General features: G+C 56.3%; 1 protein-coding gene across 1 annotated transcript; it reads left to right on the top strand.

Moving 5' to 3' along the window:
- The first annotated feature begins 2805 nt into the window (after positions 1-2805).
- PYGM (glycogen phosphorylase, muscle associated) lies at positions 2806-14357 on the top strand. Its single transcript, XM_082659231.1, has 20 exons — positions 2806-3134; positions 4190-4291; positions 4380-4458; positions 4543-4646; positions 5027-5158; positions 6442-6553; positions 6640-6722; positions 7145-7288; positions 7620-7712; positions 7959-8105; positions 8271-8434; positions 8731-8845; positions 9403-9504; positions 9846-9993; positions 10305-10363; positions 10491-10632; positions 11074-11281; positions 13420-13554; positions 13765-13831; positions 13938-14357. Exons 1-20 carry the CDS (start codon positions 2892-2894, stop codon positions 14085-14087), a joined length of 2529 nt encoding a protein of 842 aa, XP_082515357.1. The 5' UTR covers positions 2806-2891; the 3' UTR covers positions 14088-14357.
- The last annotated feature ends 64 nt before the right edge of the window (positions 14358-14421 follow it).

Below are 14421 nucleotides of genomic sequence, written 5' to 3'. Positions count from 1 at the left end.
GGTTGGGAAAGGTCACCGTCAGGGCTGTGTTACTGAGACCCAGCCAAGGGCTCTGGAGGAACCCAAGATGGGTCCCGGGAAGGAGGCAGGATTTCTGATTAGAAACCTAGTCGGATGTAAACAACTTGAGTTATTTCAGGTTGGGAAGTTGCTCTCAGGGTTCTTTAAAATCTATGCATGCAACACTAATGGGGGTGAAAGGGGAGAAGGACTTGGGGAAACAGGTCAGTTTCAGCCTTCAAGTTTCCATCCTGCTGGGCTGGGGGAAGCAAAATAAAAGAGGGTCTCCTGAGGTGGCGTCACCTTTGGAAAAGACTGGAAAGTTTGAGTGGATGCCAATGACGCAACAAAGACCGAAAGAGCCCACAAGAAAGGTAGTTGGAGAAACCAGTTCAAAGTACATCTGTTTCCCAAGAGAAACAGGATGTGTCCCAGTTCAGCAAGTGCCTTGAGTGCAGGGGCGGGGTGAGCACTAAGTTGATGAGCAGGGAGGGGGCGTGGATTGAGTTGACATGGGGAGCAGGATAAGAAGCTAGGAATGCTCTGGTAGGAGCAGGTCCATAGTGGCAGGAAAATTAGGGGTCAGTGCAAAGGTTTGTGTGGCCAGAGCACGCAGCCACAGTTGGGGCATGAGGTGACAACGGGGGAACTGGCGCTACCTTGTCGACAACTGTACCAAGGAGCTTCTGAGCTCTACCCGGCCCTCCACAAGGAACCACGGGCCAGGCAGCCCAAGATGCTGGCCAAGCGCAGAGACCAGGTGCTTGGTGGAGGGTGGGGTGAACCTCCCCAGAGGCACAGCCCGGGAGGAAAGGCTGAGGGTGGGAACTGTGAGACCTGAGAGCCACCAGGCATTCTTTTGAAATACAAGGTGTAAAAAACTTAAAATGCAAACGTTTTAAGAGGAAGGTTTCTGTGTTCTCATGGCATCTGTGTTTTGGTGTTCTCTTCATGGTCTTTTTTCTCTGCTCTGGAGCACGCACTGTGGAAGACCAGAACAGACGCTGTTTGGGAGTAGGGGTAGAACAGAGCTTGGCCTTTGGAAGACTTGGAGTTTGGCCCCCATACTAGGGTGGTAATTCCAGGGCTGGGTCTGCTGTGGCGCAGAGTCCTCAGAAACAGCTTGGCCTTCCTTGAACCAGACTCGATAGCATCCTGCTGCTGTCCCGGCCTCTGACCTGCTTTCTTGGCCCTCAGACCAGAGCACCCAGTTCTCCCCTTCCACCGGCCCACCGCCCGGCCCCAGGAAGCCCAGGCATCCTTTGAAATAGCTCCAGGCCCTGGGCTCCTTTTGCTCAAAGAACAAAGCAGGATCTGAGGTCAGCCTCCACAAGACTAGGAGGCAGTGGCTGGAGGAAGCAGGGAGTTATATTCTCAGTTGAGAGTATACATTTCTTGAAGGAATTCAAGGCTCAGAAAAGTAAAGCAACCAGCCTAAGTTCCCACAGCAAATCAGTGCTGGGGCCAGGACACCAGCAGTGAACTGGGGGCAGCCAAAGCCGCAGAAGGAAGGCTCTGTAGCTGCCAGGCCCTGGGGAGGAATGGGGTAACATTCCCGGGGTGCAGGAGCTCCCATTTTACGGGTGAAGTCACATTTGGGAACCTGGCCCACTTTTTTTTTTATACAGCAGGTTCTTATTAGTCATCAACTTTATACACATCAGTGTATACATGTCAATCCCAATCGCCCAATTCAGCACACCACCATCCCCACACCCCCGCAGTTTCCCCCGCTTGGGGTCCATACGTTTCTGACCCACTCTTTAGGCCTGTCCAGTGTGAGGCCCCAGGTGGGAGAAATGAATGGGAGAAGGCCTTCACTCAGTCACCTGGCAGCTGCGTCATGGGGAGACCTAATGCCACTGGCCAATGTGTGTGTGTGTCTGTGTAGGGGGTGCTTCAGTTCTACCCCTGTGGGCCACAGGACTGCAGTTCCCAGGGACCCCTGCTCCAGGCTGGTGGCCTTCAGCCAAAGCTGGCCTGTAATCTGACCGTCCCTCTCAAAAGGTCACTTCAGAGGTCCTTGAGGGACAGCAACAGGGAGAGCTCAGAGTGACGTGACTTTGTGGGGGGGTGGGGCGGGGAGGGGCCCAGCCTCAGGTGACCTCCCCATACCACCCCTGGAACCCGGGGTCCCGGTCCCCCTTCTCCCAGCCACCCAGTGTCCTCTGCTAGCTGCCCTTCTTCTGTTCAGGGTACCCTGATCCTCAGCACCTGGGCCTTCAGCCTGTGGGGAATCCTGGCCCCTCTTGCCACATGTGTCCTCCCCACCCGGGTGCAGGGCCACCGTGGAAGCTTGACCAGAGGGCATCCCGCCTGTGGTTTGCAGCCTCTTGCGTGAAGGTCTAGAACCGAAGTCAAGCTGCTCTGATGGAGGCTGGGCCTCCTGTCACCTGTTCTCCTTGACAGCGCCCTCAGCCTCTCCAAGGAGTCCTGATTGAGGGCCCGCAATCAGGCTGCATCCTTCATCTATAACCCAGGAGAGGGGCCCAGATCAGGGCGACCTCAGCCAAAGTCACAGCCCAGAGGCTCTAGTCAAGCCTCAGGCCTCAAGCCAGTGCTCTGCCTGCTGCATCTTGTCTCTGACCCTGCAAAAGGCAGGGACGGGGACAGAAGACAGCAGACCCCAGTGTGTGAGGCCTGGAGGAAGTGGGTCAGCGCAGGGCTGCGAATGAGCCAGGTGGCCCTCCCTGCCCCTCCTCTCCTCCCCTCACCCCAAAATAGCTCCCCGAGCGGCCAAGCCAAGACCGACCCATCGAGGGAGGAGGCGGGGCACGTTGCCCAGAGCCAGGCTTTAAAGCACCAGCCGGCTGGGGATCTCCACTCCCTGGCTGAAGGCACTGCTCAGGCCGCCCGCCTGTCCACACAGTCCAGCCTGCCCTCCCGCAGCCATGTCCCGGCCCCTGACAGACCAGGAGAGGAGAAAGCAGATCAGCGTGCGTGGCCTGGCCGGCGTGGAGAATGTGACCGAGCTGAAGAAGAATTTCAACCGGCACCTGCACTTCACCCTCGTGAAAGACCGCAATGTGGCCACCCCTCTAGACTACTACTTTGCGCTGGCCTACACTGTGCGCGACCACCTCGTGGGCCGCTGGCTCCGCACGCAGCAGCACTACTACGAGAAGGACCCCAAGGTGCTGCTTGGGGCACCCCGGGAGGGGAATGGGCTGGGTGCCCTGCCTGGGGGCTGGGAGATCTTGACCAAGTGGCAGCCCCTCCCTGGGGTCAGGGCTCTCTGCAGCAAAATAAAGGGTCACTCCAGGTTCCTGAGGTTGGAGGATCCAGGGGTGCCAGGTGCAGTGGGTTGCTGGGGCAACCCAGGGGGAGAAATCTGGGATGGGAGCAGGTCAGGGGGCTCGGGTCAGGTAGGCTGGTTGCAAAGGCCCAGGGCTCACTCAGAGAATGGAGGGGCTTCTGGGGGACATGAAGATCCCTGTGGCCTGGGTTGGACCCTAAGTGGAAGGACATATCATTGAATGCGTGCGTGGTGTGTGTGCTGGTGCAGCGCATGGGGCGCAGCTGGGGTGGTGAGATCAAATGTCTGTTGGGGTCACTGGTAAATGTCAGCAACCTGACACTTCTGGGCAGGCGTGGGGGAGGGCCAGGGAGGGGACCCAGGGAACCAGGAGACCAGGCACCATCAGCATCCTAGATCCTGGCAGCTCTCTGTCCTCTTCTTGGGACTGAGGCTTGAGAGCCAGGGGGCCCTCTGCAAGGACGGGAGGTGGCCGACTCTAGCCCTGAGTCATGTGTGACCTTGAGCCAATGACTTTTTTCTCTGGGCCTGGCTTTCCCTTTTGGGGAGCACTTGGAGGTGCTTCCCTATATTCTGACTCCCTGATGGGCTGTTGGCAGGATTGCATGCAATGAAAGGAGTTCCTACCTCTCCTAGGCACCTCTCCTAACCCCTGAGGTAGATATGGCCAGCCCCATCTTCCAGATGAGGAAACTGAGGCTCAGAGAAGAAAAGTGATTTGTCCAAAGTCAGAAGAAATGCTGGGACCAGAATCTTGCCTGTTGGGTCCCAAAGCCTGAGAAGGGGGGAGAAATGGAGGCAGGGCTGGAACATGCTGGGACCTAGGAGTGGGGCAGGAAGTATGAGAGGTGCAGGCCCAGCTGCGCCTGGCTGAATGTTAGTGGGTGGCCTTGATGCCCTCCCCTCCACCTCCCCACCTGTCTCTCCGGGCAGAGGATCTACTACCTGTCTCTGGAATTCTACATGGGCCGGACGCTACAAAACACCATGGTGAACCTGGCCTTGGAGAATGCCTGTGATGAGGCCACCTACCAGGTGTGTGGGGGAGGGGCAAGCCTTGGGGCTTGAGAGATTGACCTGCTGGCCCTTGGCCCTGACGCCTGCCATACCCTCCTGCCTCTAGCTGGGCCTGGACATGGAGGAGCTGGAGGAAGTCGAGGAGGACGCAGGGCTGGGCAACGGGGGCCTGGGCCGGCTGGCGGGTAAGTGAGCAGGGTGGCAGGGGATTGGGCAGAAGGGTTCCTTTGTGCCGCGTCTCTGACACCCACCTCCACGCACACCCCTAGCCTGCTTTCTGGACTCCATGGCGACACTGGGCCTGGCTGCCTATGGCTACGGGATCCGCTATGAGTTTGGGATTTTTAACCAGAAGATCTCTGGGGGTTGGCAGGTGAGTGACCTTGGGCCCTGACCTTATTATTATGATGATGGAGAAGACCCCTATTTGTTCATTCATCTGCACATAGATCCAGAACCAGCCCCAGCCTTGGTGGAAAACATCCTTGCCCCTTCCCCCTGGCCCCAAGCCAGTTGTTAGCTCTGGGGATAGGAGGTCCATACCTGTGGAATGTCTCAGACTCTCATACATACACAGTGTCCCCGTGGATATTCCACCAGACCAGGGGCCCACCTACCCCAAAGCCCTTCATTTACACCCTCCCTGTATAGGGCACATTAGGGCCACTGCTCCTGGCCTACTCACCACCTGCTGTGGTGTGAGCCTGGCTCTGACACTGCCTTCCTTTCTCCCCTGACCTGCCTTGGGCTCAGATGGAGGAGGCTGATGACTGGCTTCGCTACGGCAACCCCTGGGAGAAGGCCCGACCCGAGTGCACACTGCCTGTGCACTTCTATGGCCGAGTGGAGCACACCAACCAGGGGGCCAAGTGGGTGGACACGCAGGTGAGGGGGAAGTCAGGGAGCGGGGTGTGGTGGTGGGGAAATCTAGTGAGGGAGAGGGGAGGAGGTTCTAGAGGAAACAGGGAGAAACAAGGAAAGAGCCTGGAGGCTACTGGACCTAGTGCTATTTTATAATGGATGCCACTGAGGCTCAGAGAGGTTAAGTGACTTATTCAAGGTCACACAGCTAGAACTAGGAGAGGCTAGAGACAGGGTCACAGGGGAGCCAGACCAAGTGCAGAGCCTGGGAGGAGGAGAGAGGCCACCGTGCTCTAACAGTGCTTCTCCCCTGACCTGGCTCCTTTCCACCACCCCACAAGACTCATCAAAGAATAATCACGGAGTCTTGGCTCCCCTGCACATCTGAACTGGGGGCTTGATGGGAAACAAAGCAACAGCCCAGAAACGGGGACAGGGGAGAAACTTAAAAGCCTGGAGAGGGCAATTGACTTGTTCAAGGTCACAGAGCAAGTTAGAGGGAGCCTAAAGCTAAACGAGGTGTCCAAATTCCAGCTCAGCCAGTCTTGCTGTGGCTGCAGGTCACCGGCCTCCAGATGGCTGCACAGCAACCTCTAGGCTTTCAGAATCTAGAGTTTGTTCTGCTGTCATCCACGCCAAGGTCCAGCAGGGCTGTGGCTGCCCGCCTAGCTCTGTGCTCTTGGGCCAGTCCCTTCCCTCTCTGAGCTGCAGCTTTCACTCTGCTCCAATCAGGGGCTACTTAGTGTTGGGGAGGGAGGCGTGGGTGCGCCCCCGCCCCATGGTAACAGGCAGCTATGGGCAGCAATTATTGATGTTTGCTAATTGTGGGAGGTGGGGCCAGCATTAGTCACTGCTAATTAGCCCTGTGGTCAACCAGGCATAAGCCCTTTGGATGGCCTTGACCTCCGTGACGCCCTCAGCCAGGCCCCATGGTTCCCCCCAGCCCTTCCATGAGTCCAGAGTGTCCTCTAGACTGTGCTCAGGCCAGCGGCCAGCTCATTGCCATCATGGCGGAGTGGCCACCAACAGGGCCCCGCCCTGGGCTCCGAGCTCATCCCCACCTCCTGGAATCTTCACAACAGCCCAGCAAGGAGGGGCACGGTGGTGTGGGGAGGCACTGGGAAGTCCTCTCCTTATGGACGAGGTCCAGAGAGGTTGGCGGGGCTGCTTGTGTCACCCAGAGTTGGGACTAGAACCCGGCGTGGGGAGTTGGGGGAGTGCAGTGACAGAGCACGGAGTTCCGGCTCTCAGGGCCTCTTGGGCATGGCAGATGCCCACCTCCTGACACAACACCGGGTGCCCCGCAGGTGGTGTTGGCCATGCCTTACGACACACCTGTGCCCGGCTACCGCAACAACATCGTTAATACCATGCGCCTGTGGTCTGCCAAGGCCCCCAATGACTTTAACCTCAAGGACTGTGAGTTCAGCCAAAGTCAGCAGCCCCTGCCCACCCTGGCCCACACTCGACCCAAGCCTGACCCTGTCGCCACATTCGTTCCTCAGTCAACGTCGGTGGCTACATCCAGGCTGTGCTGGACCGCAACCTGGCTGAGAATATCTCCCGTGTCCTGTATCCCAACGACAACGTACGTTACCCCCTGGGCTGGGGACAGGAAGCCAGAGTGCGTGGGAGAGGGCAGGAGAAGGAGAGTGACACTTGCCGGTGCCCTAGTCACACCCAAGGCATATTGCTGGCCCCTGTGTGTCCTGTTCTTCCCCCAAGTTCTTTAAGTGGGAGGATGCCTGAGTCCTGGGGGCAGCAGGTTAGGGTGGGGCACTTTGGATGAGCCGCTCCCTGGTAACACCCACAATACTCCTCCTGGTCCTTAGCCCTCCCTCCTGCTACCATCCACATTGCTGCTTCTTGGTGGGAGAAAGACCCCTGGGTCCCTGAGGTGGGGCAGCTCGGGGCTCAGGAATCTTGGTGTGGGTGGGAGTCTCCCCTGGCCACACCCACAGCAGTGTTAGGCCACCACCTTGACTCCACCCTGCCTGGCACTGTCCCCAGTTCTTTGAGGGGAAAGAGCTTCGGCTGAAGCAGGAGTACTTCGTAGTGGCTGCCACGCTCCAGGACATCATCCGCCGCTTCAAATCCGCCAAGTTCGGCTGCCGAGACCCTGTGCGCACAAGCTTCGACGCCTTCCCGGATAAGGTACCAGGCCCCAGGGAAGGCCAGCCTCTACACCTCCTGTGATGGGTGCCATCCCTCCTCCCTCCAGTCTCAGCCTGAACCACCCATTTTACAGATGAGGACGTGGAGGCTGGGTGTTGGGGGTGGGTGTGGGGGGATCTGCTCGCGATCCTCAATAGAACCTCGCTCCCCTCTTCCTCCTGCCCCATACCTGCCCCCGTGAGGGCCTCCACCCCCAGCTCAACCCTAGAACCATGAGGGGCCCTGGGGGGGGTGCTCTGAAGGGGCAAAGGACAGCAATCATAGCCTTGGTTTGGAGCCCAGACTGACTCCAATGCCCCCCCGCCCCTAGGTGGCCATCCAGCTCAATGATACCCACCCCTCCTTGGCCATCCCCGAGCTGATGAGGATTCTGGTGGACCAGGAGCGGCTGGACTGGGACAAGGTGGGCTTCAGGGCCCCTCCTGCACCCCTGCCTCACCCTCTGCATCTCAGGGTTCCCCTCCCAGTCTGGGGAGTGGAAAGATGTGGGTGGAGCCCCCACTGCACAGACGGCAGTGTGAGGCCCAGAGGGCGGATGTCCTAGAACCTGGCGCGGCAGTGGCAGGGCCAGGGCTCTTGGCTGCACAGTGTGTGTGGAGAGCCGTCCGGCTTAAGCCCGGGGGTCCTTCCTCGCCATCCCATCTGTCAGGCATGGGACGTGACTGTGAAGACCTGTGCCTATACCAACCACACGGTGCTGCCCGAGGCCCTGGAGCGCTGGCCCGTGCACCTCATGGAGACCCTGCTGCCTCGGCACCTCCAGATCATCTATGAGATCAACCAGCGCTTCCTTAATGTGAGTGGAGGAAGCGTGGGGTGGAGGGTGGGGCGTGGAGGGCATGGAAAGCATGGCTCCTGAGACTCTGGCAGGGAGGGCTGTGGACAGAGACCTGGGGATAGGGTAGGGGCTGGAAACCTGGGTCCTGGGTCCCCGTCCTAGCTCTGGGCTCTCCTGGCACAGCGGGTGGCGGCTGCGTTCCCAGGGGATATAGACCGGCTGAGGCGCATGTCGCTGGTGGAGGAGGGCGCGGTGAAGCGCATCAACATGGCGCACCTGTGCATCGCCGGTTCACATGCTATCAATGGCGTGGCTCGCATCCACTCCGAGATCCTCAAGAAGACCACGTAAGACCCGCTCCCCAGACACCGCCCCTCCCGCTGGACCCCCGCTCACCCCCTCACTGCCCGGCACCGGCCATTCACAGTCGCCTTCAGCTGGCGCCTTCCACGGGTGGCACTGCTCTTACAAGAATCATAGCCTTGCCGTCCAGTCCAGTCCTGTCCCCAGATGACCCCTCTTACACACAGCACCCTCCCCCTCCCCTCCAGGCCCCTTTCATCAAGAAACCAGGGTAGGGGCCCCAGGGAGGAGGCCTTCATCCCACAGGGGTGATTGGTGATCCCCCGACCCCATCCTATAGCTTCAAGGACTTCTATGAGCTAGAGCCTCATAAGTTCCAGAATAAGACCAACGGCATCACTCCTCGGCGCTGGCTGGTTATGTGTAACCCTGGGCTGGCAGAAGTCATTGCTGAGGTGAGCGTTCACGTATGGCCAGTAGGGGTCAACACGGTCACCGCAGGGAGCATCTGGGTGTGGTTGTGTATGTGGTTCACTGTAGGGCACCCATCTGAGGGCTGAAGTCCATCCTGCACTGCGTTCCCCAAGCCTTGCATCTGTCTGGAGAAGGGGAACCATTTTCTTACTTGCATGAGGGTGCCTGTGGGCGAATGGAAGCCCTGGCTATGAAGGTCAACCTGGTGGAGTTCACAGTCTAATGGAGGGGTTATCAGCAGGTCACATCTGGAGTGAGACCAGAAAGGGGCAGAGAGTGGGAGCGGGGCCCTGAGGTCAATGCCTGTCAGAGGAAAAGGCCAAGAGGAAGGCCTGTGGGGTAAGATGGGGGTCAGCCATCAGAGCTCAAGGTCAGGAGGGGAGGAAAGATGCACATACATGTACCACCCCCCAGCTGGGAGGCTGCAGAGGAAGGAGCTGTCTGCAGTGGATGGGGCTTGGTTGACCTGGAAAGGGACCCCTCTGTGAGGGAGGACGGAGGAGGGGTATGGGCCTAACTGAGAGCTATCTTCCCACAGCGCATCGGGGAGGACTACATCGCAGACCTGCACCAGCTGCGCAAACTGCTCTCCTATGTGGACGATGAAGCCTTTATCCGGGATGTGGCCAAAGTGAAGCAGGTGAGGAGCGCTGCAATCTGGGACAGACTCCTGTGCCAGGGCTTGAGTGGAGGGTGCTGGAGGGGCCGGATGTCTGAGTCAGGAATGGCCGATAGAGCTCATCTCTTCTGCAAACTCAGGCCATTGGTAGAAGTTGCCTGGAGTCAGTCCATGGTGGGAAGGCATCATCTGACCTCACTGGAAGAGTGCTGACATTGATTAGCAATGTCTGCCCTGATGCAGGAGTGGATAAAGGTAGCAAGGGAGACTTCTATCCTCACCTTCCTGGGAAAGAAATGAGACTGTAGGATTTCCTGAGGCTGAGGCCTATTGGTGAGCTCTCTCCACTCCCCTGACTTCAGGAAAACAAGTTAAAGTTCTCTGCGTACCTAGAGAAGGAATACAAAGTCCACATCAACCCCAACTCGCTCTTCGACGTCCAGGTGAAGCGGATTCATGAATATAAACGCCAGCTCCTCAACTGCCTCCATGTCATCACAATGTACAACCGTGAGTGGCAGGGTTCCCTCTGGCTCCTGGTTCCCCCCTCTGTGTACCTCCCAGGATACTATATACTTTCTGATCAACATCTCCTTTGACCTCAGGATAACTCTTGGGACATGGAATTATCCCCATTTCACAGATGGGCAAACTGAGGCTCAGAAGGGGAGGACGTGACAGATCTGAGGTCACAAAGCAAGTGATTGCCCAAGTCAGGGCTACTGTCTCCCAGCCCAGCCCTGGCTGGATGAGTGCTGTCAGGTGTTACTGCCTAGAAGGAAAACCTGGCCCACTCACTGGATCCCTCTGTTTCTCCACAGGCATCAAGAAGGATCCCAATAAGTTTTTTGTGCCTCGGACTGTGATGATTGGAGGGAAGGTGAGAAGCCGGGCTGCAGACCATGGCTGTGGTTCTTTGATATCCAGATTGAGGTCAGCCTGGCTGAGTTGCAGGATGGGGGTAGGAGGTCAGGCTGTGGAGCTGACCCCAGACTGTGCTCCCACAGGCTGCACCTGGGTACCACATGGCCAAGATGATCATCAAACTCATTACAGCCATTGGGGATGTGGTCAACCACGACCCGGTGGTGGGAGACCGCCTACGCCTGATCTTCTTGGAGAACTACCGAGTCTCACTGGCCGAGAAAGGTGGAATGCCGCCAGTGGGGACCCTAGGGAAGCTCTGATTAGTTCAGTTCCAGGAAGAGATATTAATCTCCTCTTCTTAGGGTGCTTGCACTTTAAGGAAGAATCTGGAGAGGACAATACTCAAATCATGAGGATGTCCCTTTAATGGTAGTATGGGGTGAAATTATAGGGGAGATGGGCCTCAGTGGTGCCCTTTAAATCACACAGTGGAGCTGGGGGGTGGGGGGAGTCCAGGTTAGGTCCCAGATGTTCAAATATCAACAAGAGGTGGCGGGGCGGTGGGGGGCAGTGAGAGAGAGACTTAATTGGTTAAGAGTGGAGCGTTGGGGTGGAGGGGACTCTGAATCTGGCTAGGCCTAGGGCCAGACTAACTCCAGAGTCTCTAGCTGGTCTGGGGCTCTTCCTGGAGCTGAGCTTGTCCCCTGCTGCCCACCCGCACAGTGATCCCGGCTGCTGACCTTTCCGAGCAGATCTCTACTGCGGGCACTGAGGCCTCAGGCACTGGCAACATGAAGTTCATGCTCAATGGGGCTCTGACCATTGGCACCATGGATGGGGCCAACGTGGAGATGGCAGAAGAGGCGGGAGAGGAGAACTTCTTCATCTTCGGCATGCGGGTGGAGGACGTGGAAAGGCTTGACCAGAAAGGGTATGGGCTGCAAAGTTCACAGTCTGTGGGCAGGAGGCACCAAGGTGCGACTGCTGGAGGTAGAGCCGGGAGCAAGAGGCATGACTGGAAAGGCTGGTCCAGGCTGCACAAGGTCTTAGTTATGGCCATCACGAGTCTAGAAAACTTTTGAGGTGACTTATAACAAATACAGTTAATGAAATGGGAAAAGAAAGAAGTAACAGAGAACTGAAGGGAAAGGAAGAGAAAATAATACCAACCCTCAGAGATAATATTATTTCTGGAATTGGAAGTAAAGTGAAATTCTTAGCTCCCTGGCAGCCATGGCAAAAAGGGAAATATGAGTACAGTAGTTATATCTGTGCTTGTGGTCAGAAACATAGATCTTCAGAGAAGACATTTTCCTGGCATTACATTTTTTTTTTTTTTTTTTTTTTTTGCGGTACGCGGGCCTCTCACTCTTGTGGCCTCTCCTGTTGCGGAGCACAGGCTCCGGACGCACAGGCTCAGTGGCCGTGGCTCACGGGCCCAGCCGCTCCACGGCATGTGGGATCTTCCCGGACCAGGGCACGAACCCGTGTCCCCTGCATCGGCAGGCGGACTCTCAACCACTGCGCCACCAGGGAAGCCCCTGGCATTACATTTTTAACATTTTAAAATATGATTTTTTCTTCTCATAAAAGCAGTACATGCTCACTGGTTAGAAATATACAAAGCCACAAAGAATAAAACAACTGTCATCCATAATCTCATCACCCAGATTTAAAGCCACAGTTCTCTTTTTCTTCGTGTATATAGTTTTTAAAAGTTGGGAATAATGCATGTACAGTTTTGAATCCTGTTATCTTAACATTGGTGAGGCATTTTCCATGTCATTAAATAGTCTTCAAGATATTTTAAATGTTTGTATAGCATTCTATCTTATGTACATGGCATAACTTATTTAACTAGTTCCATATGGTTGGACATTAAGGTTGATTTCCCCTGTCTGTTAGGATAAACGTCCCTGTGATGACTAACCTTTTACATTGATGTCCACATCTCTGATTATTTCCTTAAGATAATTATTAGAAGGGGGTATTTCTGAGTAAAAAGTATGAGTTCTTAAGGCTCCTGATACACATTGTCAAATTGTTTTCCCGAAAGTTGGTACCAGTTTACACTCCCACCAACAGCTTACAAGAGCTGGCACTGAATAGTGATAGGAATTTCTCCTGTGGGGCTTGACTAGAAAGTTTAGACTTGGTCCTTTGTTGTTGTTGTTGTTGTTTTGGTTGCACCGTATGACATGTGGGATCTTAGTTCCTTGACTAGGGATTGAACCCGTGTCCCCTGCATTGGAAGCGTGGCAGACTTGGTCCTTTGACCAGGAAGGAAATGTGAAATGTTTTGAGCAAAGTCCAACACGTTCAGAACTAGGCTCCAGATGGACACTTTTGGCTGCAGGAGGCTTGACTGGAGGGGACAATGTCTAGGTGGGGGACCAGTGTGGGGCTGACACCAGATGGCAGGGGGAGTCCCCTGCAGCAGGCCACTGCTGGGGATGGGGATTAGGGACATTGTTGAGGAGGCGGACTTGGTTTCTGGTTGGAAGAGAGAAAGGGAGGAAAGAGATGAGACTGGTCTTGAGAGATTTGAACCCAGGTGGCTCAGGAATGGATTGTGCTGCCTTAGGAAGTGGGACACTGGAGGAAAGTTGGTGCCAGGCACAGCGATGAGCTTGGCTGGACGGTTTGAACTTAAGGATGTTCCTCACGATATACCTGTTCGCTCCTTCTGGGGCCTGAAAGTGAGGCCAGGGATGGACTGTGGATGGTGGGGGAGAAAAGCCATTAACGAAGGAAAGAAACCTGTTGGGAGACAGTGGTGGTGTGTGGGAAGAAGAGCGCTTGGTTTGGGGCCTTTGGCTCTGACACTACCTTTCTCTCCTCTCTAGACCTCAGTTTCCTCATCCACAAAGTGGGGGATGAAAAGCTGAGCTGAGAAGGGAGGGGGCCTCTTGGAAAGACCTCCAGAGGGAGTGTGGCAGCTGCGGGGAGGGCAGTAGCAGGCTGGGCCTGGGTTTTGACCCTGGGGCTTGGAACTTCCTGGATTTTTGCTGGAGGAGGAGGAGCCAGGAACCCATTTCCAGGGCACTGACTACAGCTCTTCCCCAACAGGTACAACGCCAAGGAATACTGTGACCGAATTCCAGAGCTTCGGCACATCATTGACCAGCTGAACAGTGGCTTCTTCTCCCCCAAACAGCCCGACCTGTTCAAGGACATTGTCAACATGCTCATGCACCATGACCGGTGAGCTGGCCGGCCAGGAAACTGCGCACGTGGGGCTGCTGGGCTCAGTAGGGCTCAGGTGCGGTGGGGAGGCTGGACAGGGCTTCTGGGCAGTTGGGACTAGATTCCTTTGGAAGCAGCACCACTGTTCAGGTCCCCAGAAATCCAATGGGACAGGATGGGCTTGGCCCTTGACCTCATGAAACTTCCTGATTCTCCATTCCCCTCCAGGTTTAAAGTCTTTGCAGATTATGAAGAGTACATTAAATGCCAGGAGAGAGTCAGTGCCCTGTACAAGGTGAGGGGTCCTGGGCCAGGGGCTGGCAGGGCTTTGGTGGCCCTGGTTGGGATGAGGTGGTAGGTGGGGACCCCACTGGCAGAGCTAGCTCCCTTTTGGCTTGTAGAACCCGAGAGAGTGGACGCGGATGGTGATCCGGAACATAGCCACCTCTGGCAAGTTCTCTAGCGACCGCACCATTGCCCAGTACGCCAAGGAGATCTGGGGCGTGGAGCCTAGCCGCCAGCGCCTGCCAGCACCTGATGAGAAGATCTGAGCCTCTAGACCAGACCCAAACCTGCCCCTGAGTCTGTTGGCAGTCCCTTGGGCCAGCTCCAGCTCCTCGTCCAGAGGGTAGGGTACTGGGGTTAGATCTCTAAACCTCTTCCTGGAACCCCATTTCCCATCAGCCTTGAGATCCCAGTGTTCAGCGTGACTAAGGACACTGCTCCCGTCCTGTCCTCGGGCTCCCCGCCCGCTCCTATTTATGGCTCTGACCAACTTTACCCACTCCCCAATAAACTGGTTCTCCTTGGGAGCCTCCTTACTCCTCTGTCTGTTGGGAAATATTTTTAGCTCCGGGCGGCATAGCAGCTGCACAGTCACCGCGC

This window comes from Grampus griseus (genome assembly GCF_964374135.1).
Source record: "Grampus griseus genome assembly, chromosome: 8".
NCBI classification, from domain to species: domain Eukaryota; kingdom Metazoa; phylum Chordata; class Mammalia; order Artiodactyla; family Delphinidae; genus Grampus; species Grampus griseus.
This window is presented reverse-complemented; position numbering and strand designations above follow the sequence as displayed.